General features: G+C 39.2%; 2 protein-coding genes across 5 annotated transcripts in view; one reads left to right on the forward strand and one right to left on the reverse strand.

The window, feature by feature from the left end:
• ss (spineless) overlaps positions 1 to 16,131 on the forward strand; it is a 40,283-nt gene extending 24,152 nt beyond the window's left edge. For 2 of the 3 annotated variants that reach the window (XM_065496919.1, XM_065496920.1), the window contains exons 4-13: positions 5,345 to 5,434; positions 7,617 to 7,823; positions 10,783 to 10,970; positions 11,769 to 11,875; positions 12,023 to 12,164; positions 12,793 to 12,951; positions 13,120 to 13,494; positions 14,137 to 14,481; positions 15,247 to 15,377; positions 15,471 to 16,131. In XM_065496919.1, the coding sequence (XP_065352991.1) occupies positions 5,345 to 5,434; positions 7,617 to 7,823; positions 10,783 to 10,970; positions 11,769 to 11,875; positions 12,023 to 12,164; positions 12,793 to 12,951; positions 13,120 to 13,494; positions 14,137 to 14,481; positions 15,247 to 15,337 (1,704 nt within the window). In that variant the 3' untranslated portion in view covers positions 15,338 to 15,377; positions 15,471 to 16,131. Of the gene's footprint in view, positions 1 to 5,344; positions 5,435 to 7,616; positions 7,824 to 10,782; positions 10,971 to 11,768; positions 11,876 to 12,022; positions 12,165 to 12,792; positions 13,033 to 13,119; positions 13,495 to 14,136; positions 14,482 to 15,246; positions 15,378 to 15,470 lie in introns of all 3 variants that reach the window. The other variant, XM_065496918.1, reaches the window with a different exon arrangement.
• Positions 16,132 to 16,439: 308 nt separating this feature from the next.
• Positions 16,440 to 25,477, reverse strand: LOC135948151 (organic cation transporter protein-like). 2 transcript variants are annotated; one of them, XM_065497263.1, is made up of 12 exons: positions 25,164 to 25,477; positions 20,702 to 20,976; positions 20,386 to 20,538; positions 19,876 to 19,979; positions 19,655 to 19,809; positions 19,351 to 19,519; positions 19,013 to 19,142; positions 18,769 to 18,952; positions 17,868 to 17,996; positions 17,629 to 17,813; positions 17,444 to 17,571; positions 16,440 to 16,997 (listed from the first exon to the last, which is right to left on the reverse strand). In XM_065497263.1, the coding sequence occupies exons 2-12, from the start codon at positions 20,951 to 20,953 to the stop codon at positions 16,877 to 16,879; spliced, it is 1,710 nt and encodes a 569-aa protein (XP_065353335.1). In that variant the 5' UTR covers positions 20,954 to 20,976; positions 25,164 to 25,477; the 3' UTR covers positions 16,440 to 16,876. The 2 variants fall into 2 exon arrangements, with proteins under 2 accessions (XP_065353335.1, XP_065353334.1); XM_065497262.1 differs by lacking the exon at positions 25,164 to 25,477 and adding an exon at positions 22,343 to 22,461.
• Between the last annotated feature and the right edge of the window lie 876 nt (positions 25,478 to 26,353).

Below are 26,353 nucleotides of genomic sequence, written 5' to 3' on the forward strand. Positions count from 1 at the left end.
TGCACAAGTAAAAATATGTGAGAGAGAGAGAGAGAGAGAGAGAGAGAGAGAGAGAGAGAGAGAGAGAGAGAGAGAGAGAGAGCTCCCGCTCTTGGAAAATTTTACTGGATGATCAGTTTGAATTAATGAATAGTATTGTTATAGACCAAAGGCAGAAATGGGCACTAAAATTATAATACAGCAGAATGGAATTTATAGGTTTAAAAATTATTTTCTTACAAATGGCGTGTTCTTGAAATGCAGCGATTAGAGAGAATTTGAAGAAAAAAAGAGCAAAATAAAGCAATGTCCTTGATAGATGCCAATAAAAGCAGAAGCACGCGAGGTTGTCTCAATTTGCCAGAAGAAATTTAATTCAGCTTCATTGGTGTGTAGCGAGCTTTATTTATCTATTTATATTTTAATTTCATAGCACAATAAAGCAATTTGTATAAAATTATTTTAAAGAGGGGAGCTAGTAGAGCACGCAAATCTGAGTCACTATACGTAAATTTTAATTTTATAACAAGAATTTTGTAAACACCAAATAGGTAATGAAGAAGCAAAAAATAGCATTGTATACGTTTTACGTATATTGGTTTTAAATAAAGTTTCCATCTGTCTCTCCGTGAGGGAAATCTAAACTTGTGAGTATATAGTGTGTTCATAGCTTATTGAATTTTTTAACAACCTAACCAATAATTAATATCATTAATTTGGCAATAAATCTCTTAAAAAAAACTATAAAATTTATTGCTAGTAGAAAATACACTATAATCTTGGTCACAAAGGAAAATTTTAAGAGAGAATAATTTAATTTTATAAAAAGTCCAGCCAACTTTTAAGTAGGTGCTCATGTGGTTGAACAAGCAGAGCTGACTTCAAAGTTAAATGCAAAGAATATTGAATTTAAAAACGGAGTTCAATTTGTGAATTTCGATCAGACGTAAAAGTTAAGTTAAAAAAAATATTGTGTCAACCGTTGTGACACTCTGCGGTTGAAAATAATTTTTTCACTTAATAAAACGGAGTCAATATTTTTACGTCTCGATTTGATTTGTGGTTTCACTTTTCTAAGAAGCTTTTTTCATAGCTGTGCTTTGTTATTGTTGACTATATCACTCACTGACGCCTTTCAATTGAATGGACATAGATTAGACCTTTAAAAATTCATTCACTAAAAGCCTTCCGATGTGCTTCTCACTGAAAATTTTCACAGAGCAACCAAAATGTGAGATTTTGAGCTCGCACGGATAGCTGGCGCACAGAAAATCGATAAAAGACGTGAGAAAGAGGAACCTTCCTGTCAAAAAATTGTCCAGAGAGCAGCAGTAAAGCTGCTAGCTGCTCCCCTTCTCGCCGTAAAATTTACAATAACGGCGGGCGCAGAAATATGACGAGCGTAAAATAAATTCCTCCTGCGCTTGGGCCTTTCCTCTGTTCTGTTCGGACGCGGGTAATCTGCTTCTTTAGAGCCGGCCCTGAATTATTAATGCGCACCTAGGTGGACTATTTAGTTGTGTTTTTGTTTAGTTAATTCAATTTGGTGAGTCAGAAGGAAAGAGTGAGTGGAGAGCGGGCGCGTCGGCCGGCTTGCATGTTCGGCGGCAGTTAACCGCTGGTCTGATTCACCCCTGGCGCACACATACCTGCCTTTGTTGTTTTCTGCAGGGGTGGCTCTCTCTCTCTCTCTCTCTCTCTCTCTCTCTCTATCTCTCTCTCGTCGAGTTCAGCGCAGAGAGCCAGAGCCAGAGAGAGAGAGAACGAGCGAGACCGAGACCGGCCCAGGGTATTATTTCTTTATCACCGCGCGCCCAGCAATAATTACCGAGTGGCGCGGCGGGCTTGCTTGATGGCCAGGCGGGCTTTAATTCCACCCACAGACGTTGGCTCACCCGCCGCACGGACTTATTATAAAATCATTAGGCAGCCGCTGCCGCCACTGCCGCCGCCGCCGCGCAGATAGCCACGGCAGATTAAAAAGAAATACATCATAATACACGTTGCTAATGTTTTTTCTTTGCTGGAGGAGCGAGCTTATGCAACCCGCGCACACAAGACTGGAAAAGCTTCGTGGAATGACGTCAGAGCAAACTTTTGGCGCAAAGGAAAAGTTTTCCCGGTGAACTTTTCCATGCGCATATATACGAATATTCACTTTGATATGGGATCGGCCAGCGGAGCAGAGATCAATATTTTATGTTCGTGAAAAGGTCGATGCCAGGCAGCCGTCATCCATAATTCACGGATTCCTCTATTTGGTGTAGCTGGCTGCTGTTTGCCGAGCCGCTCGTTCATATCATCCATTTCCGCTGGTTGTCTATTTCATCGCTTCGCAGCTTGCACATTTCAGAGAGCTGACGTCCTCAGTTTGAACAAACACTGATTGAAAAATATACAGAGAAGAGAAAATTAAAAGGCTATCATGAAAATCATCACTTCCCTGTAATTATTATCAAAAAATAAGATATATAAAACAAATCTGAATTCACTCACATTTAATAGGGTAGGCATTCTCATTATTATGCAACACTAACTAATGTAAGAACTAGTTGCAAAAACTCTAGAATATACTGTTAATTTTCTGGACGTATCCAGCAAAAGCACTGGAAATAAACCGAAAAATTTTGAATTTTCATTTAATTCAGTGGCACCCTGATGAGTTGAAAACACTTGAGCTGATTGGGGGGAAACAAGGCGAGTCTAACGTTGTTCAGTTTTTGCAATTCTGATGGCTAGAACCCGAGATATGGAGTTGACAATGTTTTGAAAACATGGAAAAGCGTTTTTCCAGTTTTGAAATGAAATTTCTCAAGCACAAAAAATAACTCTACTCTGAAATATTCACTTATATCACGGGACAACTTTGGAGCACATTTCCAAAATTCAAAGCTTACTATTTCCAATTTTTTTAATGTAACTGAAATTGAACAGTATTGATATTTGACCTTGACTTATAGAACATCGAATTTGGTTTTAGTTTGCTTGGGCTCGGCGAGAGCAAATTTCTCTTTTTGAAATTACATATCTTACCAAGCGCGGGAAGATGAGATACTGAGGTCTCAACGTTTACCAAAATTGTCGCGTAAATTTAATAACGTAATCTTCTAACAAAGACTGATTTATTTCTTTGTAAATGTCGTAGAGATTGCCTGACTTAATGTCAATTTAGTCTTCCGACCAATGACATTTAGTTATTGTTTCATCCCCATTTTAAATTGGAATCAGATTGACTTTGGAAAATCATAGAATCAATTTCAATATTACAATCAGGCACAAGAACTAAATTTCCCCTGTCCGACTAAACCACTCTATAAATTGCAACTTTTTCTCCACATCAACACAGACACGAAACAATGAAAAAACATTCAAGTATAGCGGTGTATTTATTTGTGCACGACTAGTACCGCGTGTGTCTGTCTCTCGGTGTACGTATTTGTGCTCAAGTCAATGTTCGAGTGGCACTGCAAGTGAGTAAATAATATCAGAGAGAGATGGACAAAGGGTCGAATAGCGTGCACGGCCCAGCTGACGGAGAAAGGGCGCAGATTTGTCAAAATGGCGGTCTGGTATCGACGTGCCGGGGTGCACCCCGCGGGGGTGAGGACGCACGCGCCCCTGCCGACGCCACCCCGGAGCCATTGGCCCCTCGCCACTCGAGAAATGGATCGTCCTCTCTCTCTCTCTCTCCCTGCTCTCTCCCTCTTGGCTCGTTGCAATGAAATGGCACCATAATTTTTTATTTGTTATTGATAACCTGGCTGCCTGTCTTGCTCTGCTTTTTATTCCAACAACTTCTCGGACGGCGCTTGCAATGATATATTTTACAGGCGCTTTATGGCGGATGATAAAGTTGGAAATTTATTATTCTACGTCGCTCCTTGCTCCGGCTTTTGATGCGTCAGCCGCCACTGTAAATGTTGCTTCGGAGAATTTGTAATTTATCGACTCTTGCAAGTTTCTATTGGGTAGATCATGCAATTGGTTTATGTATTGGAAAAATTTTATTTCATAAGGAACTTAACCTACATTGCACATTTACTCAATTATTGCGTTACGAGAGATCAAGTTTCGAACACACAAAAAACACATTTCGGTTAAATTTTCTTCGATTTTTAATTATATTTTCCTTGAATGATGTTTGATAGAAGATTTGTCTTTTATCTGGACAGATTTGAAAAGTTTAGTTTTGAAAAACGATTGGCAGAACACTTTCCTGACATTAAAATTCAATTTCACTTTGTTATGGATCGTGAGGTATTACCTGAGGTTTCATTTGTTTTCTTTATAAAGCTAACAGTTTTTAAATAATCAATTTTTTATTCACGGCAAACTTCATGCAATGCACTTCCTTTAAAACTATAAGGTTAAAGTTAAACTTCAGACATTCAAGGTAAATAAAAATTAAAGACCAAGAAGTAAAATAGTATTTGAACTGACGAGTTAAATAGGAAGCAGCATATAGATACAGTTGTTGTTCTGTTATTAAAAAAATTTAGGAGCATCAATTTTGTTCCCACTTACACGCTCTCAGTTCACTATAAAAACCTCTGGGGACGGAAATTTCTTAAATAAATAGATTAACTTGAAAATGATTTGCAAAACGGACCGCAAAAATTAATTGATGGCAGAGATTTGAATTCTGAATATTTTTTACTAAATTTAAATATTATTCCCAAATCTCGAATCCATTTAATTTCAATGATTAAACGTTAATGTCCTGCAAGAACTATAAATGAAGGAGATTTAAATAGCTTCACGTGTCTGGCTTTTATTTAAATTTGATTCAAACGACGAAGAGCCTATGTTCAAATCTCTTTCTCAGAGTGAGAGAGAGCACACGCTCCCCGTCTGGCTTTGTTGATAAAGCAGGCAACACGTGACAATAATTTCCCATTCACAAGTGGAAAAACAGTAAGTCAGACGAGGCCGTGCTTCACGAACGGGAAATTTCGGCCTAGACCTAGACCTCTCCAATTTCCACGTCCGAGTTTCGTGATTCCAAAATCCACCTGCCGCTGTGACTCGCAAGAGCGTGCACTGCTGAATGAACGAGTTCAAGAGTCCAAAATGATTTACATCCACGTGATGAAGTCGTCAGCAGACCGATATTTAGTCAGGGCTCGCACACACATCAAAAGCGCAATCACGAAAGCAGAGAAAAGTGCGCAACGGCCGGCACGCCAGATGAGAGTGTCCCCGGCTGCCGATCGCGCAAGCCGCACGAGATCTCCGCACGGCCGGCCACAAAATAATCATGCACGCGGCTGGGCGGGCATTCAAAATGAGAAAGAGTGTGTGTGTGTGTGTGCTTATGTCAAATAAACACGAAAATAAAGAGCGTGAGTGTGTGTGTGTGTTTCAGGCGCTGAATGGGTTCCTGCTGATCCTGACATGCGAGGGCGAGGTGTTCTTCGCCACCCACACCATCGAGAGCTACCTGGGCTTTCACCAGGTAAGTTGCGCAGGACAGGGAGCCAATAATTACCTGCCATCACGACACCTAGCCTGTATCACGCCAGACACATTTATCTTCTATTCCCGTTCGTTTTCGCCGCGCGCGCTGACACACTGTCAATATTTACTCTCGACGGCCGCGTGCGGTGCATTTCGCGTGTGTGCACGCGCTGCCTGCATGCGTGCTGCGTTTTACGTAATCGGCCGCTCACACGCGTAATTAGTCGCACTTTGGCGTGATGTCCTGCCGTTTTTCCTCCTCTTGTTTCGTCTCGCCCGCGAGGTGATGCTTGCTCGCAATTTCTCGCGGGCCGTTTTCGCCTCTTCCTCGCCGTGTTTTCCTCATTGCACCGGCTCTTTTCGCTAGAATCGGGCCTTGTAAAATCTAATCTTCATTTTTATGCGGAATCCTCGTCTTTTTTTCTACAAAATTCCTCGTGCAGCAGTAATCTCGCTTTTGTTACCTAATATTTTTTCGTAAATTTTAGTATAGCATATGCCACTCGTCTTTCAAAATATTTACATCTTAATTTTGTCAACTGCAGTCAAAGGATTTTTATTTTAATTAATTCAGAACCATAATCAAGATTAGTTGGTACAAAGTGAGCACGAACTTAAGCAATTTATTTAATCTAGAGCCATATATCTGCAATCATCTCAAGTCTTTAAAATAACTAAAAAAGCTGGAAAACAATAAGTTGATTTCGATTAATTTTTCGGTTTTTCATCCCCCACGCACCGGGCGGAAGCGGTGAATAGGCATACCAAGATGACTTTTTGGAAAATCAGAATGCAAAATTTTTATTTCTACAAAGTAATAAGGTTTTGAAATAACGCTCCCAGTGTTTAATTCTGACACCACTGTCGGGGAAACTTGGCAGTTTTATCACTCACAATCAGTTACAACACACTGCCTTCTAAAATAATTTGCTGTGTCGTGTCCACGCCATCAGGTGGCGGCAACCAGTTCAATTTTACATTAAACAAATATTTTTCACTCTGGAATTCCTTTCATTCCGTCTTGGAATTAATTTGTCTCGCACATTAATTCGCGCATTTTCAAATAAAAGAAACCGGTCCCCTGGCCGGACGATTAATCCGGCACGTCCAGAATCTTTTCACCCGGAGCTAATCACCATAAGTTTGCGCGCACCAAATTATTATTAATCCTCTCGCGCGCGCCGTGAAGGAAGCAGCAGTTTGTTCCCACAAATCCAGCAGCCAGCAGATATAAATTTCGATGCTGGCCGCGCACAAAGACCGTTTGGCCCATATATCAAGTTTGTTTACAAGCTGTAGCGACTATTAATTGGGCAACAGCATGTTTCTCGTTTGCAAGTCGGCGGGAAGTCCTCGCCGCCTCACCGCAGGGTGATGTTTGCACTCGCACTCATTAATTAACGCCGAAGCACCCGAGGAATGCGCAGGCTTTGTCCAGGTGCTAATTTATAAAGCTGTTCCGCCTCATGTGCACATCGCACGTCTTGGATTTGTAATCGTTTTTTTCCTGGGGAATTGTTTAAATCCGCAGCAATGCAGCTGCAAAGCCGAGGGAGGAAAATAAACCGAGATCTAATAAATTAAAAGTTTCATAATTAATTCGGAAATTGTGCGAAGAAATTAAGGTGAAACTGAATTGCATTTAAAAAGACATCCTTGATAGTGGTTTGGTAAAATATTGTGGAGCTGATTAGGTATTCAGTCTATCTGTTATATTTATCGATTTGCACAATGTATTTAAATTTTCATATCATGATCATGCATGCAAATAGAAAATGTCATGCTCCGCTAACTAAGAAATTTGTCTCAATTTTTTCATCATCATTCTTAATCGATTCAGGCATCATTCCATAAATTTCCACGCGGACGGGTAAAACCGGATTATATATATTCAATTACATATTTAACATTATTTTTCTTATAATAAAACTATTTTTTTTTCAAATTATAAGTAAAAATAAATTTAAAGAAGCCCAGGAAAAAGTCAATGTTTTCATCATTATCTGGGAATATACAAAACCGGAATTAGCCCCCAAATAATTTCCCTTTCCTCCTTTTTATTTCCCTTTTATTTTCAGTTTCAATTTTAGAATAATTGTCCACTTGCTGCGTAGTGTGTGATGGCAGGGACAAAAGTTAGTTCACCCTGGAATTGTTCTAAATTTAAAAATTTTCTCCAGTCGGACATCGTTCACCAAAGCGTGTACGAACTGGTGCACAGCGAGGACCGCGAGGAGCTCCAGAGGCAGCTGCTGTGGAACTCGTTCCTGCCGACTGAGCATGCCGGGTGCGCCCTGCCAGAGGCCCTTGACAACTACTGCCAACTGCTCGAGCGCTCCTTCACAGTGCGCTTCCGCTGTCTTTTGGACAACACCTCTGGCTTCCTTGTAAGTACAAAAATTAAAATTCTTCCTCGAGGCCGAAATAACAAAATCTTCCCTCAAAAAGATACGGACCTATTTCAGTAGCACTTGAATTACATAAATCTGACAGTGCCTAAATTGATTCCAGAGGCTTTAATTAGGTTAGGCAGCCAAACCACTTGGGCGATAATTTAACAGGACGTGCCAAAAATCGGTGGAAATGTAAAAAAACCATTAGTTTGATGTGTTTTTATCAGAATAACCAAGCAAAAATTGTGCCACAGGAACGACGATGAAAAATCAGGGAAGGAAGCGGTTCTCTGATTGGCATTTTGAATTTTGATTAGCGCCGCTGGCCTAAGATCGAGACAGCAGCAGCAACCAACGCCTGTAATGTCACTTGACTCGTCACTGTGGCGCTGCTGTCTCAATCTTAGGTGCTTCTCTGATTGGTCTCTGGCATTTGTGGCAATTTTTTCTAGGTTTAATAAAAAAACACCAAAGAAACGGTTTTTACAGTGATATACTTTAAAGCATTATTGGTCTGTGTAACGTTAAAGAAAACCTTATGCATATTTTCAATATGGAAATTCTCCAAGTAATCAAGTTTTAGCACGATTCAACGTACATTACATACTCGTGCGCAGTTAATTTGAAATTCCCAACTCCAACTGTCACAATAAATAAATACGGCACGCCGTTAATTTCGCAGACTGTTAGTTGGCAATGCATTTCAAGCACATGTCTCATTTGGAGCAGGCCAAGCGCGGCGGGCGAGCACAAATCTCGCCTTCTGATCTCTGTATCATGATCACACCCCTAATTTAATGCACCCTCGGTGCGCACAGACGCGGCTGCCGGGCATAGTAATTAACGGCGAATATTAATTAGCCGCAGTGTGGGTAAAGCGAAATAGTGCACAGATAACGATCTAGAACACACGTGCGAGTGCTGTGCAATATCTCCTTTTCGGCCAGAGCGCACAACAAAACGCACAGCTGGTGAAAAAACATGCCTTTCCTGTGCTTTCCCTGGCGACTTCCTGGCCGACTGGCTCTCTCGTTTTACCTGCCGCACGCGGACGCGGCTAAAAATACGTATGTTTCACGTCGTATAAGGTCGAATTATCTAATCACTTTGCCGCGGTGAAGGTTATGAGAAGGCTCCTTCTCGCTGCGCGATGAAATGCCCGCGCGCCGCGCTGCTACTAATTGTTGTCTTGTTAATAACAGGCCAGCGCCGTGAGGCCTGCTTCCGCCCCATCTCCTAATTTAATTTTTGTTGACTGAAGTCCGCGCGTTGGTCCGGCTCACCTGCTTAGTTTTACTCATTCCCACACAAATCAAACATGCGAAAATGCTTTTTTTCCTGGTCTCTCTGTTATCTATATTTTTTTTCAGAGTCACATGCCTCATTTAAACAGATAAAATTTGATTAATTTCGAGATTCTGCCTGTTGAAATGAAAATTGCGTTCAACTGTGAAATTTTTCATATTATGAAATAAAATTGATCATAAATTTTGTTGATTTAAAGTCGTTCGTTGAAGAATATTTGGCATTAAACAAAAATTCCTTTAAAGTTTCGCCCTGGCATATTTATGTTTTAACTATCTCACTTCATGGCAAATTTTCATTGTTTTTCTGCGCTGTGGTATAGTCCAACATTTTTAATATATAATTAAAATACAAATTTCAGATGCCGAGAGCAGTTTGAATTTTCTTCTCTAGCACCTGCATTATTTTGTGTTCATGCCTAGTTGCCATTGCAAGATAATTCGTGAGATTGTCGCCAACGAGATGTGCAGAATGGCTTCGGCGTGCACAAATATGTCAAGCACTGCGCTTTAAAAGATTGGGAAAAAGTGATAAATTTCTTTATTCAACAACCGTCAGCCAAGCAGACAGATAACTGAGAATAACGCTCTAATGAATAAGAGAATTGCGTCTGTTTGTCGACGAAAATTAAGACAAAAGGGAAAAGAATGATCTGCCAGAGCCGCAGTTGTTGAATTTCTATCGCCATGCTCTTGTTCGCCGTATAATTGTTTAATTTAGCAGAAACTCCTCGGCAACTTGAACTTTGAACTGTGCTAAGTATTTAAATTGGAGGCTACGATACGAATTTAGGTCTCTTCATAATTTTTGGACTTTGTCCGTCATTTCCTTTTTTTCGTGATAATTATCCTTAAAATTTTGGCCCGTCGACATTTAGTGACATTCTCAAGATTGTTTGAACCGTCGTTATGGTAACCCAAGCGCGCAGAGATGCCTATCTAATATAAAACACATAGGCAGCCAGCCTGGCGTACGCATATATATACGTATGTAATAATTCGTCCACACAGTGCGGCGCGGCGGCAGACGGAGCTGCGCTGCTTCTAGCCATGGGAGAGCACCTGGAATGGAAAAGGATATATAAAATGCACTTCTTATCTAAAATGATATCGCGAAAATAGTGGCGCGGCCCTTTTCAGGAAACATAAAAAATAATTGTTGCCTGATAAGCAGGACTATTAATAATAATCGTAATAATGGGCGATTGTGGCCGGCAGATTATAATGGCGCCGGCGAATTCACATAATAAATCAATGAAATCTCTCCTCTTTTGTTATTGTTACCTCTGTAGTCGCGGTTGTAATAATCGTCGATCTGCACATAAACCGAAACGACGAGCGAGCGTCTTTCGCTGAGCTTTTGAATTAATTTTGTATATTCAAATTAATTCCTCGGGTAGACACTGACAGCCTAAGTGCATTAAACTTTTCGAGCCAACTCCTCTCCTCTATGAAGAGTCAGTTTAAATTTTACGATAGCCTGGCGGCTATGCAATCGGCTAGAGCGATATGCTAAGCGGATTGCCTACCTTTCTCTTCAATATGCAGATTGCTTTGCTTGTTAAACTCTAATTTATTCGCTCTCCTCGGCAACGTGGATTTGCATAAATCCGTTTATCGTGCTTGACGACTTGTTTTCTTTTCCACAGCGGCTGGACATCCGGGGCCGTGTCAAAGTGCTCCACGGCCAGAACAGGAAAACGGAGGACCCGCCGATGGCCCTGTTCGCCATTTGCACACCCTTCGGGCCGCCGTCGCTGCTCGAGGTGCCACAAAAGGAAGTCATGTTCAAGAGCAAACACAAACTTGATCTCTCTCACGTTTCAATGGACCAAAGGTTGGTATTTTTCGTGACAATGCAGTCTTGTTCTGGATATTTTGTGGATCTTTATTGTGTAAACTCCAAAGTTCGGGTTCTAATGGCCAAAACAACACACCTCATCAACCTCCTCTGATCAGCTGCATGGTTTAGGGAGTGCTTTAATCGTTAGAAATTACTGTCTAATATTGCTTTGGAAAAATTAGTACTTTTCTCGTTATGTTTTTTATATTGTTTTATTACTCAGGCTTCTTTGTTTTTTTTTAATTATTTGACCTCAAAGACGGTAAGGCATATATTTCCCGATGGATTAATTATAGACCTAAATTTAGTAAATCTTAATGCAATTTCGATTAATTTACTTCTTGATAGAATGATAAAAAATACATGTTAAATTTGGAAAATAAAATAATAAAACAAAAATATCTTGAATGTAACTGTCCATACTTTCAAACGGACTTTGCCATTTTTTAAAACTCAATCGAAACCCTAAGGATAGGAGTAACAGGATTATATTATTAAAATTCATCTTTCATTTGATTAGCCAAGATGCCCAAGATAAATTTTCCACAATTTGATGCAAAAATATGATAGCTGCAAGAACATTTTGAAGAGTTAAAAAATCATAGATATTATTCCTTGATCTGTAATTGCTTTGTAGGAGGCTGGACAAAGTTGTGGAATGGTTGCAATAAAAAAACGAATTTGTCTTGCTTACAATTTTTTATTGCACAGGAAGTAAACTCTATATATAGTGAAGAGATAATTCCCTATCGGGAGGAAGACTTAATAAGTTTTGCTTTATTCTGCGCGCAGGGGGAAGCTGCTGTTGGGCTACACGGACGCCGAGCTGGCCAACATGGGTGGCTACCACCTAGTTCACTACGATGATCTCGCATACGTGGCCAGTGCGCATCAAGAACGTGAGTGATATTTATTTAGTGTCTCGAATTTCACGCTTCAAGCTGCGCAGCGGACGCTCTTTTTAGTTCGCGCCCATCATGCTAATTAAAGTTGACGCGGCCGTTCGTCGGCTCACTAAAAGCGGCTTTCTGTCGATTTCTTTGCAGTGCTGAAGACTGGTGCCAGTGGAATGATCGCCTACAGGTACCAGACGAAGGAGGGCAACTGGCAGTGGCTGCAAACCTCGTCCAGGCTTGTTTATAAAAATTCAAAGCCAGACTTCGTCATCTGCACCCATAGACCTCTAATGTAGGTTGAGTTCAACGTGATAAAAACCCTAAATTCCCAATCCACCACATGGATGGAAAAAATAACTTATGTTTTTGGAAAAATATAGCTAGGAGCTCTGTAAATTACCGTTTTGAGATCATATAAAACTGAGACAGTAGAATAGAAGCTTTCCTTTCATCAAAGCGGATCGACAATGATTTCACAAGAGTAAATCGTACTTTCACTTAAAATAAATCTAAAATAGATAAATTTTACAGATTTGCCATGCGTATTTCTGATTAAACCGGATTTTTAAGCGGTGGTCTCTATTTGCTTGGAAATTCTGATTTTATTTTGTTACGAGGAGAATTTCCTTCACACCGTTGAATAGATCGCAACAAAAATAATCGATGTCACAAAAACATGGCATTTTTTTGCGTCTCGGGAAGCAGTTGTTTGTTTGAGATATTAAGACCCATCCCCAAGATGGAATTGGAAATTTCCCATTTGCTTTTACGGTCCGGACGAGCATTTCCATGATATAAAATATAAATCAAATAATGTTAATCTATATGAGCCAAAAATTTTCCTTTTGAAGGAGTGATTTTTTAACTGTTAGGTCTGTTGGATTGATTCGATTTGCTTAAAAATAATTTTGCATTCGCAGGGAGGAGGAGGGTCGAGATTTGCTTGGCAAACGCACGATGGACTTCAAAGTGAGCTACCTGGACGCAGGACTGACGAACACGTATTTCGCAGACTCGGACTCGACGACGCCCAGTGTGTCCACCCCCACCAGTTCCCCAGCACCCAGAGTCACACGGAGGTACAGACACTTCAACAAATCATCCGGGAAACATCCAAAAGCCGATAAAGCGAACTTAAATAACACAGACGATCAGAATATGTACGGAAAACAAATTATTTTACCAAATTAGCGGATTTCGCGCTGTATGAGCAGGGCAGAGAGTCTGATTTGGTCCCTCTTTTGCAGGTACAAAACGCAGCTGCGCGACTTCCTGTCGACGTGTCGGTCGAAGCGCAAGCTGCAGTCGACGCCGCCCGCGCCAGAGAGCACGCCGCCGACGCCGCCGGAGGTGGTGGCGCCGACGATATCGGCGCCGCCCCCGCCGCCCCCAGTCACCGCCTACTACTACCCTGCCGAGTACCCGCAGTACCCTCAGTACCCCACGTCAGCGGTCGACACGTCCGTGTTCCAGTACCGCTACTACCCCGCCGAGTACGCCCCGCCGGCGGCAATGCCCTACACCAACGGTTACGGCCTCGAAAGGGTCATGAACACCGGTTACGAGGTCAAAACCAGCCCCCACGATGAGAGACTGCAGTACCCGCCCTGCCAGCTGGATGGGTCAGTACTTTTTCCTGATTTTTTTGTTCAATTTTGAGATACAGATGATTTTATGTGCTGTTTATAGGACATTGCTTATTCTGCACAGTTTAAAGATATTTTTTTAAAAAATAAAATTAAAACGTTCTGGGATTTCTTCCAAGACATTTTTCAAACGGCTGAATAAAAAAAGCCGAGCATAACTGCATTTTCTTTAATTTAATTAAATCTTTATTCAAAAAAATTAATCACAAAATGGCTTTACACTATGCGTATTGATATAGAAAAGTTTAGTGTGGACCGCAAAGAGAAATGTTTCAAACAGAAATATATTTTATATGAGATGAAATTAATTCAAAATTAATAATCCTACAATGTTTTAATAAAGTTAATACCAAAACTAATAAAAATTAATTCAGCAGTGCCGGACCAACAAAACTTTGTATTGGTCTGACCAAATAAAACTAAATGATCAAGATGATAAATTTTCAATACCCATTTTACTTTGAGACAGAGACATTTTTTATGATTTGGAAAAAGCGCAGACATGATTTGCACTGAAGTGGATTTTTCTGGAAAATGCGGCCTTTGCCAACTCTCACTAGAATCCAATTTAATTGTAAAACATAAATGATTGCTAACAATTTGAATGGTTGGTTCCAGAAGATATTTCAAGGCTGAGCCGTCGCCGCCACCGTCTGTGCACTCTTCGTCACTGGAGTTGAAGAAGAGTCCAGCGTCACCAAGCGCCGAGGTGAAACTCGAACGGCAGACGGTGCTCATGTGGGGATCGACGCGGCCGCCGACGCCGCCGTCGGCTGTTGGGGTCAGCTGGGAGCACCACGGCGCCGTCGACCCCCTCAAGTCACTGGCCGACATGCAGCACTACCGGGCGCCCTCGCCGGTCAGCGCCGCCCAATTGCACCACCACCAGTACACCGGCGAGGTATACGCGCACCACGGCTATAACTCGTACCACATGCACGCGCAGCACCGCCCCTCCGCACTGTGAGTCCGCACCATTGACACGCATTTTTACTTTCTTATATTATTTACGACACTCCAACTGAGTTGCGTTTTAAAACGCAGTTTTTTCTAGGTGTAGAATTTGTAAGGGGAATTTTATAGCATGCGGAAGTTTGCATTATCCCTTGTGGGTTCAGAGTTCAGAGCCACCTTTTCGTAGAATTTTGCAGTATGATTAAATTACACTCCAAAATATTAATTCTAAAGACTATGGAGGAACTGCTCATATCATATACAACTAACGCTCTCCGTTTGAAACGATTTTTTAGTTATAATAAAATAACTTCTAAAATCATCTTTTACAAGCACTTCACCATTGGATTTATCAATCAACGGAGAGGAAAAATGTTTTTATTCAAGTCCTGAACGTTTAAAAATAAGTTTGACTTCTCTTTTTGATTATGTCGCAAGTTTCTATCGGTAAATTTTCAAACCCTGTAGGATGGTAGTAAGAACAAAAGTAGATTTTTTCGGATTAAAAGGTGCGCTCTCCTTTTGAGAAAAATTAATGAACTATATACATTTGATTTTTTACTTTGAAAATAGAATTTCAACGTGTCTCGTGCAACCGCACTTTCCAATTTTGCGTTTTTGACAAGCAAAGAAAGGAAATCAAATTGATATACAAATTACCTTTACTGTGTTTATGCTTAATGCTTCATATTATGCGAGTTTCACATAAGCAGAAAATCTCAATGTTTTATTTGTCGGCTAAATTGCAATTATTTTATTTTTTGTTTCAAATAGACCGATAATGGACACCAACAGCTCAGTGGTGGTGAGCCCGTCGTGCGCAAGCAGGAACAACGCAGTCCTCTGCTGTCCATCTCAGAGGTGACCAACACCCTGCTGGACCATTGAGCCTAACTACCAACCAGGTGGGTAGAATAAATAATCTAAATTCCCTTTTTTGACTACTTCACCCCTGAATTCCGTAACAAATTTTGTGAATTATTTATTTTTGTTCGCAGTGACCAGTGCCGAGCTCTCCGCTAATCAAAATTTCGAGCATCTCAATCATTGTTATTATTTATGAACATGCATTCGGACATTTGAGCTACGTGTCAGTCGATCCATATTGGGAAGAGAGAGAAGTTTATTTGTGTGAAACGTGTGCGTTCTCGTACACTGCGCTACATCGACCGGAAAAGAGATTTTCTTAGATATTTAATAAGTGAACTTTCAAAGGACTTTGTATCGCTGTAAATTTTTTATTGTTTTCTGTGATAAGTGTTGTTTTCGTGAATTAAAAACTCAGAAATACTACTATTGTAATACAAACGAGAAAACATGTCACAACCACTCAAAGGCCTGCTATACTGTAACGATTAATTCAACTAACTCTGCGTCTCATCTTTCTCTCGGTGTCCACGAATCCAGATATGTAAACTCAAGTATAACAATGAACAAGTTATTAAGTGTACAATGAACAAACTCTTCAACGAACCTTAAGGTCCTTTTTGTAACCGAAAAACTTAGTAAGGCCTGCACACTTTATGTTGTGATTGTCATTCTATACGCACCCTCATAAAGTAACTAAAAGAAGAGAAAAAATGAAACAAAGATTCATCAAATCGATCTTTTCGTCCATGTATCAATAATATCAATAAAAATGTGTAATTGTCACAACGATTTACACTTCGTGTCATTCATTAAATATTCACACCATATCTTTCAAAATCATTTTAGTAGGAATTATATTACGTTCATAATATTTTCTTAGAATAAAATGCACGCACAACGCACATATCGAAACACTGCGATTTGACAATGCCAAAGAGCAAAAGAATAGTAATTCAATTTTAAAAAAATTTTAAGTGAAAATTTTACCCATTTAACTGGGTGTAGAAATGCGCAAGAAATTTTTCTCTTAGGTCTTTAAACTGTGGGGAGCTAAAATCAAAACATAATAATGGGATTCAAAGTAAAAATACAATCAGTGCATTTAGAAATGCGTTTCTGTTTAATAATAAAAAAGTACAAATATTTTGTTACGACATTAAACATTCTCTTCGTATCTGTACTTTTATTGCCTTATCTTTTTATTAGCTTAAAATCTAAATCACACCTCACAAAGAAGTAAGAAAAATGTTATAAAAGTTATAAGAGGCCAGAATGTCATAATTCTGGACATTGAGATTTCAGGAACTTTTGGACATTTATTTTAATTACCGTATAAACATCCAAATCATCAACATTTTCACATATCACATTCGTTTTTCAAGCATTCGATGACTACACTCAAGCTCAATAAATAACTGAAAAAATCAATTAAACTAGAATTACATAAAATTTGTGCTCTTGGTATCTTGGTAACCACAAGCCAGCAATACTATAATATCTAATTACAATTTGAAACGTCATCTTGCTCGTCAGATTAATAATATTCGCTGTCGCTCTTTTTCCTGTACGATGGCGGTCTAATCGCCGCAATCTTGACGGTCTTTTTAGCAGAGGAACGAATGACGGGAGCATCATTTTTAGCATTATTTCCCCTCCTGTAAACATATAAATCATATTATTAAATTTAACTCCATCCCTATACTTTCACGGCTCCTCTTTCCATTTTAAAATTTTACTTTAATCATTTTTATTTGAAATCAAAAATTATATTTTTACAGCACTAAAGACACATTAAAAATATGAAAAAAGAATGCAATTTACATTTTTTGTGAAATTTGAAAAAGGTAAAATAGAACGTGTTATTTAAATTTTCCTTTCATATTTATCTAATTTTTTAATTCATCCCTGCATTACGCAGTGCAAAGTTTATAGCCACTTGAAGATTTTAAATTTTATTAAAAATATTTTAGCTCAAAACATATTTTGTGGCTAGCCTCTAAATTCATTTGTTTTTAACCACTTCTCATTGCATTTTTCTTTTGAGAGTTGTAAAAGATAACGGAAACCATAAAGAGCCATCCGTCCAAATAAACATCATTACCGGTCTAGATCTTCCACAGTGTTTGGCATTGGCCTTCCCGCGGTTTCCGGCAACAACAAGACGCTGAGGCCTCCAACCACGCCTAAAACTCCCATCACAACAAACGGCAACTTGTCGTAAACCGTCGACTGCGGTCAAAATATTAGTCAAGTTGAAATTTCATACAATTTTGAGACAATATATACCAAATTCCAAAGATAGGGCACGATCATCAGGGCGATTCCGGCCGCAACGTTGGACGAACCGACGCCCACATTGCGCACCACAGTGGGGAACAGCTCGGCGGTGAAGATGGGGAGGATGGCGTTGGAGCAGGAAATCGCGAATTTGGCCGCCATGGCCAGGGTCACCACGACCCAAGAGGGAGAATCTAATAAAGCAAAATTATCGATTGCCGGCGTTTCGGATTAAATCAATTTCTCACCAGCGGGAACCGCGATCACTAGCAGGCAGAAGACACCGCTGCTGGCGGTCACAATGCACAGGGGCAACTTTCGGCCTGACTTCAGCAGCAACAACATGCTGATCGCGATCGCAGGAATTTCAACGATCCCTGTGAGCAAATTTTCAAAAGTAAATTATAATGTGGATGGAATGAAAACACTTCTAGAAAAATTGAATATTTATTGAAATTTTAAACCTTAAAGTTAACTTTGAAAAAAAAGGTTCCAAATGGGGCAAATTCATTATTAATTGTTATTACAATGTTAACTCCCATAGGCAAACTAAAAAGAAAGGCTTATTGTTAGTCGAAACATTATAAAGAGGAAACGTATACTATTACATATTATGCTCTCGTACTGTACAGCGGATGTCATATTTTTCCTTCTAGTATTTCTCGTAATGTTAGGAGAAATTTTCACTCTTTGAAAATAGCTCACAAAAGAGTGTATGGAATGTTTGCCTTGGTTGAACTTCGTAAGATTCGAGTTGCGGAGTTGTTAATTCCTTTGCTAGTTTATATTTTTGTTTTCTGCGATCGCTGATTTAAAATTCTCTACAGCAAAAACTGCGTGACTTTGAATTTTGTTTTGGAATTAAAAGTATACTGCTATTGAGGTCTGAGGGGCCGAAACAGCCGCTGTACAGTACGACATGGTGAGATATTATATTATTTTTACAATTTTTCGACTTATTATTCATCCATTCTTATTTACCATGCATTTTTCATTTTTCAAATGATTTCCAATGATATAATATCAATTATTTTGGCAACCTTATGTTTTATATCACTATCACACAGCAATAATTACAAAAAAATTTTCTCTCATCATTCTTAAACTGTACTTAACGTATTTATATTTAGAAAGGAGGATTTATCCTACCTGAAATTGCTGTATTGAGGTAGATATCGTCACCAATGCTGGCGAGATTAAGCACGAGACCATAGTAGACCATGTAGAGAGCGAACCACACCACATAGAGGACGAGCGAAATCTTGCGGATCTGGGCAGTTTTGAAGAGCGTGGTCACGCCGACGCCTTCATTTCCCTTCTCCTGGGGTGGCGCCTAGAAATTTAGAAAAGTTTTAATATAACTTTCGAATTTAGGATAAAATTCAGACGAAACCTTGGCGAGAATTTTCTCCGGGTCATTGGGGATGGGCAGCTTATTAGAGGCCGCTGCCCTTTTAAGGACCTCCATCAATTTGTCTTGCTTCCTCATAGCCAGCAGCCATCGTGGTGACTCAGGAATTACCCTGAAATGGAAAGTGAAATTAAGCTTGTTAGAGTGGCGTAAAATTTCTTACTCTAGTAGCCAACAAGATTGGAAATTTATTTGGATAATAACACTTCAAAGACTGTGATTGGACTATAAAAATTTCTTTATTGATCTTTGCTGATTTTTTTATGAAAAGTTACTTTCAATTAGCTAGAGATGATTATAAATAATTGCCAATAAATTACCAGATCGCCGCGAGCAAGGTGATGGCAGGTAAAGTGACGGTAAGCTGGAGAATTCTCCACTCGCGCACAACGTAAGCGATGCCAGCGACAGTTATGTACCCCAGAGGCACTGGGAAGAGATACGAAACGCCAGAAATCGTCCGCCACTTGCCGCCGACGAGCTCCATGCCTGGCAATTTCAGAAGATAAAAAAAAATGAGTGAATTGCCTAACCAGCTGTGCGGGCTAAGCTGTAATTAAGCCAATTTCTGTAGAAAGTAAGTGCTTTCTCCAGACAGTTATTCAAATCAAAAGCCATTCTTACACAAAACAAATGCGCTGAAGACAACGCTGACGGAGACAAAGCCGAGGAAGAATCGGATGACCAGGAAGAGCTCGAACCACGGATTGAATGATATCACGGTGCCACAGACGATTTGGGCGAAAATCGAAATGAGCAGCGTTCTTTTGCGGCCGAATCTGCCGAACGAGAGTGATTGTTAAAATTAGCAAATAGGTCGCGGAGTAAAAGGGGAGGCCACGCACTTGTCGGAAATCATGCCGGAGACCAGTCCACCGATGGCGACTCCAGCCAGGAAGGTCATTTCGGCAACATTCACAAGCACGGCACGGTCGCAAACCAGGTTCCACTAAACCAACCGGATTAATGCACATGTTTTAGGGTCAACTCGCTCTAGTTTTTTCTCTTCGTAAAAACTTGCTTTTATTTAAATTAAATAGAATGAAAAGAAATGGTCGCAAGTATAGAATTTGGATTTCAATAGACATTTAAAAACTATTCTTGACAGTGAGACTCACAACCAGTAAAATTGTAGAAATTCAAGAATATTTGAAAAATTGAGTTCTAATAAGGATGGTATTAAAGACACAATAGAAAATAAATTATCTTGTGACTGTCCAAGTCACAGATTTTTAAGAGGGGTTTTCTATAAAAAAAAATTCCCTGCCAAATATTTCAATTCTTTCAAATCTAGGAAATCGTGGGTGAAATGCAGTGTAAAGCAGCAAATAATAAAATTTAAAAAATAAATGTACCTCTGCCACAAGGGTTGTGCCATTGCGCTCGTCGTACTCCCACTGGGTGCACGGTCTGGAAGTTTCACTAACGGGCATACCGGAAGGCGGCCAAGGCGTTCCACTCGTAAATAAAGTCTCGTTCAAATCGCTCCAAATTTCGCACGAGCTGTTCTGTAATCCCAAGGAAGAAACGAGATGAGGAAATTCCGTTTCAAGTATCAGAAAATCTTCAATATTGTATTTAGTTACAACAAGGCGTGGCGTTTCATTTTTATTTTTCACAATGAAAGGCGCCATACAAATACATTTATTTTTAATTTTGCGTATTACTTACACCGGGTTGGCTGACGTTCCTCCACATGTCCGGCGTGACAAAGTCTCTGATTGAGTCGAAACGCGCGCACCAGAAAGGCCGCTCGAGACTCTGAAAGGTGTAGGCCATGATGTGCCACGTGCTGGGGATGTTGAACATTGCCAGCAAGAAGGTCAGCCGCAACTGCCAAGAGCCGAATTCGCCGATCACGTCGGCCACCACGTCTTCCTCCTCGTCTTGCTGCGCTTCATCTTTCGGCCGCGAGTCCGACATTTTCGGTAACAGTGGCAATCTTTCTACAAAATAGGGAAAATTTTGGATTTTTTTAATTTGTGTGCTTGTATTTTTTTAATTAAATTAAAAGAGAGTATTTAATATTTATTCATGACCCTTCGCCCAATTTTAATTTTCTTAAAACTTTTGCTGCGATTGAAAAAGAAAATTAAAAGAAACTGAGATAACGAGGACTCCATGGATGGCGGGAAAATGGTAAAAGAGGAAAACTATCAAAGGTCTTGCCATGAATGGTTGCAAAAATTGTAAGGAAAATAAGGCTTTTTAGATCTCGACCATTAAAGGCCATTTAAAAGTTACATATTGAATGAATAATATTAAGGGTTTAGACAATTAAATAGGATTTATACCGCGAAACCCCAGAAAATCCTTGTTGGCAATGCTTAAAATAATTTATAAGGACAAAGTTAAAGACTTAGATTTTGACTGTATAAAAAAAAATAGCAAAAAGTTTGAATTTAAACTGTGGCAAGGCCCTCTTTTTATAATGTAGAACAAATTGTTAAAACTATTTTTTTTAAATTTATCTTTGTAGCCAGATATTCCCTGTATCAATTCACTTTAAAGTCAACAAATATGAAGTAACAAAAGCAATACATTTTTTTATCAAGTGTCTACAGTTGATTTCAGAACACTTATTGTCTTCTTTTGTTTATTATGAAATAAAATGTATCGATAAATTGCTTTCCCTATTAGTAAATATTTGACAAAACTGCGTTTCAAAACATGGTCAACAATTTGAGCAAATGCTAACTTTTTCACTCTCCTGTGCACTTCACAATCAGATGTTACAAAAACAAGCCGCGGAAACGGTGCTCCTTTCATCCTAAATTGTTGTGTGATTGATGCAAGCGCGCGCGCCGAGAGCGCAAAAAAAGAGGAGGAGAAAGCACGACTGATGATATAACAAAGAAGTGTATCTGCGCTATTGCGGTGGTATTACCTATTCGCCCTACTTGATGCCGCCGCCGCCTTATGTAAATCTACGGTCGCGATTTCTGGCGTGAAGCGCCCGACTAAAGCTGTCACACTTGGCTGGACAACTCTATTTCACATTATTTGCGCGCGTCAGCTCAGCAGCCTGCAGCGACGCCAATTAGTTGCTGCTTTTACCATTTTCCTATGCACCTGTTCAGTGATTCAAAACAACTTTTAAGTCATGCTGACCGATTCACTCCGCTGACAAAAACAGGTACTCTTCAAATCGTTCCAAACGAAAAATGCAAATAACTACAAACACTTTCGATAAATTTCTAATCTTACTCTTACAACTGGTGATCGGCCTCGATTGTTAATACTGATTAACTGTTTGGATGATTTCTCCTCGTGATATCCCGAACACTTTTAAAAGATTTGGCTGACACTCACCAAAATCATTTCCGCGGAGGATCCGCTGGTAAATTTGCGTGAAATGCATCTCCGACATTGCCTCGAAGAGACTGGTACTGCACTCGTGACACTTTTACAAACTGGCTTTGCTGAGCTTGAGCTCGCGGACGATTTTCACTTTCCTGCATTAGAACTACTTGTTATGGCTCTACAGCTCTTGACCTCCCGCACACACTCCTCAGTTTTACCAACATCGAGGAAAACATGTGCATTCTCTTTGTTTACCGTTCTCGCGTCTGAAACATCGCGAAACGGCGGCTGCCTCGAGCGGCTCGAAGTCACGGTCAACCGAAAACGCAAGATAAAATTTGATATTAATATTCACGCGTAGGTCAGGCGCGCGCGAGCGCGAGTGTTTTTGTCCGCCAGCGAGAGAGTGAAATGAAGTGTGTGGGTCGACGGGTCTCTGTTATTCCGACCTCGATTTTTGCGCATTTCTAAGCACCGCAGGCTGCATTCACGTGCGTTAAGCAGATTACCGCACAATCCTTTTTATTTAAAAAAACAATATAAAAACATTTTAAAATGGGAACTAAAATAATTGAGATTTTCCAGTGAGAATATGAAGTTGCAACATTTAAATTTAGCGTTTTTATCAACATATAGAAATTAAAATTATATAAAAATTTGTTACATTCAGCACTTAAGGAGAAGATCAACCCTACAAATCTGTCTGAAGCGAAGTGGAATCTCCACAAAAATAATATTTCATAGAATTAATATAATGTTAATATTTATCATTTTAACTGCTTAAAATTCATTCCCAAAATATCCAGCAATTTTTATTAATTTTACTTTCTTCAAACATTTGGTAGGCAGAAGCAGACGAGGTTGTTATAATTATTCAGTTAATATTAAATGCTGCTTTCTCGGTGTATAATAAGCTGTTAATTTTTCTGTTTTTCTACAAAACTAGTTTATCAGGAAATTTCCGAGGAAATACGGGAAAACCACCATCTCACTACACACCGAGGAATCTGAAATGAAAAATTGCTTCAAACTAGTCAAGGAATGAATTTTATCCAAGTTAAATCGGTCTGAAAATCATATTTCTTAACAAGAGTTTAAAAATGACACATTTTATTATCTACTCGGATAATATAAATAAAACAAAACCATACCCTTATCAAATATATAAATAACAAAAAAATGAAATCATTGCGAGTATCCAAATTTTAAGACTCATAAAGTTAAAATAGTCGAATCGCTAAACGTTTGGTGACTAAGCGGAGACTTTTATATCAGTTGATAGCAACAACTTCCTTTTGTGGTTGAAGACATGCACCGGGTATTGTTTAAGCTGCATGCACAGGTATTATAATTTTTCGTCGCGATGGATGTTTGCATAGGTTTCTCAAACATTGTCACCACCGAAATATTGTTTGCAGAACAAATTAAGTGAGATATTTGAATGAACGAACGCACGTAGCCTCGAGCGTCACGCCTTTCTTTTGCGTTCCTTGTACTGGTCCAATGAATCATAGAAAGAATAGATCACGGCCGCTAATTTCAATTTCTTTTGAAGGCTTTTCCAGCCGGATTCCCCTTGTTGCACAAGCACCGCACAGGATGAGAGCTAAGGCTTAAAACCGCTTTCAAAATATCAGTTTCCTTCCTCTAGCCTTATTTTGTGGTCAGGAAATATTATGAGTAAAGAAGCTTTTCAAATTATCTCATTTTGCAGAGCACCAATTTATCGAATATTGCACGCAAAACCACTCAGCTGCAGATTAGTGGGTCAAGATCCGACGTGATTATCTACTTGAAAAGGTTGCCGATATATTCCGCGTGAGCGAACGACCGACGCAGCATCGTTCATCTCGAATCAAATGCGCGACGGGCACGTCTAGCTAGGGTTCAGCCTAACGCGATTGCTGTGCAATTTTCATTACGGCCAATTTAAGTGCACTTCTGGGTATTTCAATCGATTAGCAGAATTGATTAACCAGTTCTTAACTGAATGTACTTGTCATGAAAATACCATCATGTGATTGATGAAGGGCGGTAAAAAAGTACCGATTGTTTAAAAAAATGTTCTTAAACTTTATTCTCTATTAAAAAAAAAATTGTCCTTTTTATATTTTTAAAGCATTTGAACACTGAAAAAAATTATTAGGCAAATATTGATAATAAGCTAAAATTAGTGGTAACATTGCAGTCGATCTTTATCAATAAAAAAACTTGGACTTAACAAGCACACACGTGTCTCAAAAAAGACAAAAACCACGATGCTGTGAATTTAGGTTGAGTAGAATTTGCATTTATAGAAACAAATGACAAATTAATTTATTTATATTTTTTATAGTCTATTGATTGCCGTAGCTATTTACAAAGAACAGTCAAACTGGAAATTTTTATTGTTTTACTGTGAATAAGGGACTTGCACACAATATAAAAAAATCAAAACAGCTTTTCTCCGTGTGTTAGAAACAGGATCGGTGGCAAAAGTTAAATTTTGAAGTGAAAAATCAAATTTATTACACATGTATAGAATACCCACAGTTCTTAACCTACAAAACAAAGACCTTTATATTATACTGCTACGGATTCTGAATGGCCGGCCATTGAACAGGAAAGTTCGGTTGCTCGAAATAAAATAGGATACTTTTATTTATAATTTATCCAGGACCACAAGTTTTTAAGTTTTAAGGTAATTAATAACTGTCACATAGCCAATTTTTTTAAAACATTTTTTTAAAGAAGGCAAAAGTTTATTAAATATCAAACATGTGTTGCATTAAATTGGTCTCATTGAAGTTTGAAAAAATAAACCTTATCTAAGTGTGGCGTACGTACGTACCTTGCGAGTGTCAGGAGGTGAGGACGCGCGATGTTGCGAGGAGCTGTGCGGCGCGCGAACTGAACGAGAGTGAGAGCGAAACTGCGCGCAGGCAGCAGGGAAGCCGAGGATTTAAGCAGCTTTGGAAACCGACGAGCGATGAAAAATCCCTGCTAAAACCTCAGGCAGCGATTTGGTCGCCTGTCGCCTCCACTGTCCCCACGACTGGCAACAGATTGGCGAACACAAAATATTGACGTCACGGGTTGCCCTTTTGGGCGGGCGCTTTGTGCGCTTATTCCTCCACCGCGAGCACAATTGAATTGTCCTCTTGGCTGTGTATACGTGCATCATGCTGAAGAAGTGAGCATGGGACAACCACTTGACAAAGATAACGTGCAATCGAGATGGTTGATATAACTCGTCGGTCGAGATTTAATCAATTTTATGGAAATAACGCTTTGATTAAACCATTACCACGATTAAAGTATAAAAAAATTGTTAAAAAATATGTATAGAGTCAGTTATTGGAAATTTTAACAATTTAATATCAGATTTGTTCGCCGAGATTTTGGTAGAATAACTGTTTGTGTTTATGTATTCGTTTTGGTAAAGTGCTCTCTGCTGTTTCAAGAAAAATGAATTTCTACTAAAGATGAATGAAACTCACAATCAGTCTTATAGTTTGATTTTTCTAAACGCTTGTAAATATTTATTTTTGTATTTAAGTAGATTGATACAGGACAGCAATTGAAAACTATTAGGACTGATATGATCAGAAGTTAGTTAAATTATAAGTTTTAACAATTTGTTTGCGCAATAATTAATTATGAATCTAATCACAACATAACCTTGCTACAATTCAAATTTTGCCAATTTTCACCAAAATTTACTGCACTTGACCACCTTTCCTGGGCAGATTTCGATTTTTCTCGTCGAGATCAATGCTTGTGACACTTTTTGGAGAAACTCTTTTGTTATGATATAAGACAAGATTCCAAGTAGGGAGGCAGTCGTTATACCATTCGAAAATGATGCTAACTTTGCAGCTACTTTTCACGAAAAACAAAGTCAATTTTGGCATTGACTGAATCTTTAGGGATTATAGGTTTAGGAATTAGAAACAAGGATTTACCGAGGTTTTGCAATATCTTTAAATTAATATATTTGTTAAGTAAGCTATAACAAAACCGAATAACAATAATTGAAAA

Source organism: Cloeon dipterum, chromosome 1 (assembly GCF_949628265.1).
Source record: "Cloeon dipterum chromosome 1, ieCloDipt1.1, whole genome shotgun sequence".
Lineage (NCBI taxonomy): Eukaryota > Metazoa > Arthropoda > Insecta > Ephemeroptera > Baetidae > Cloeon > Cloeon dipterum.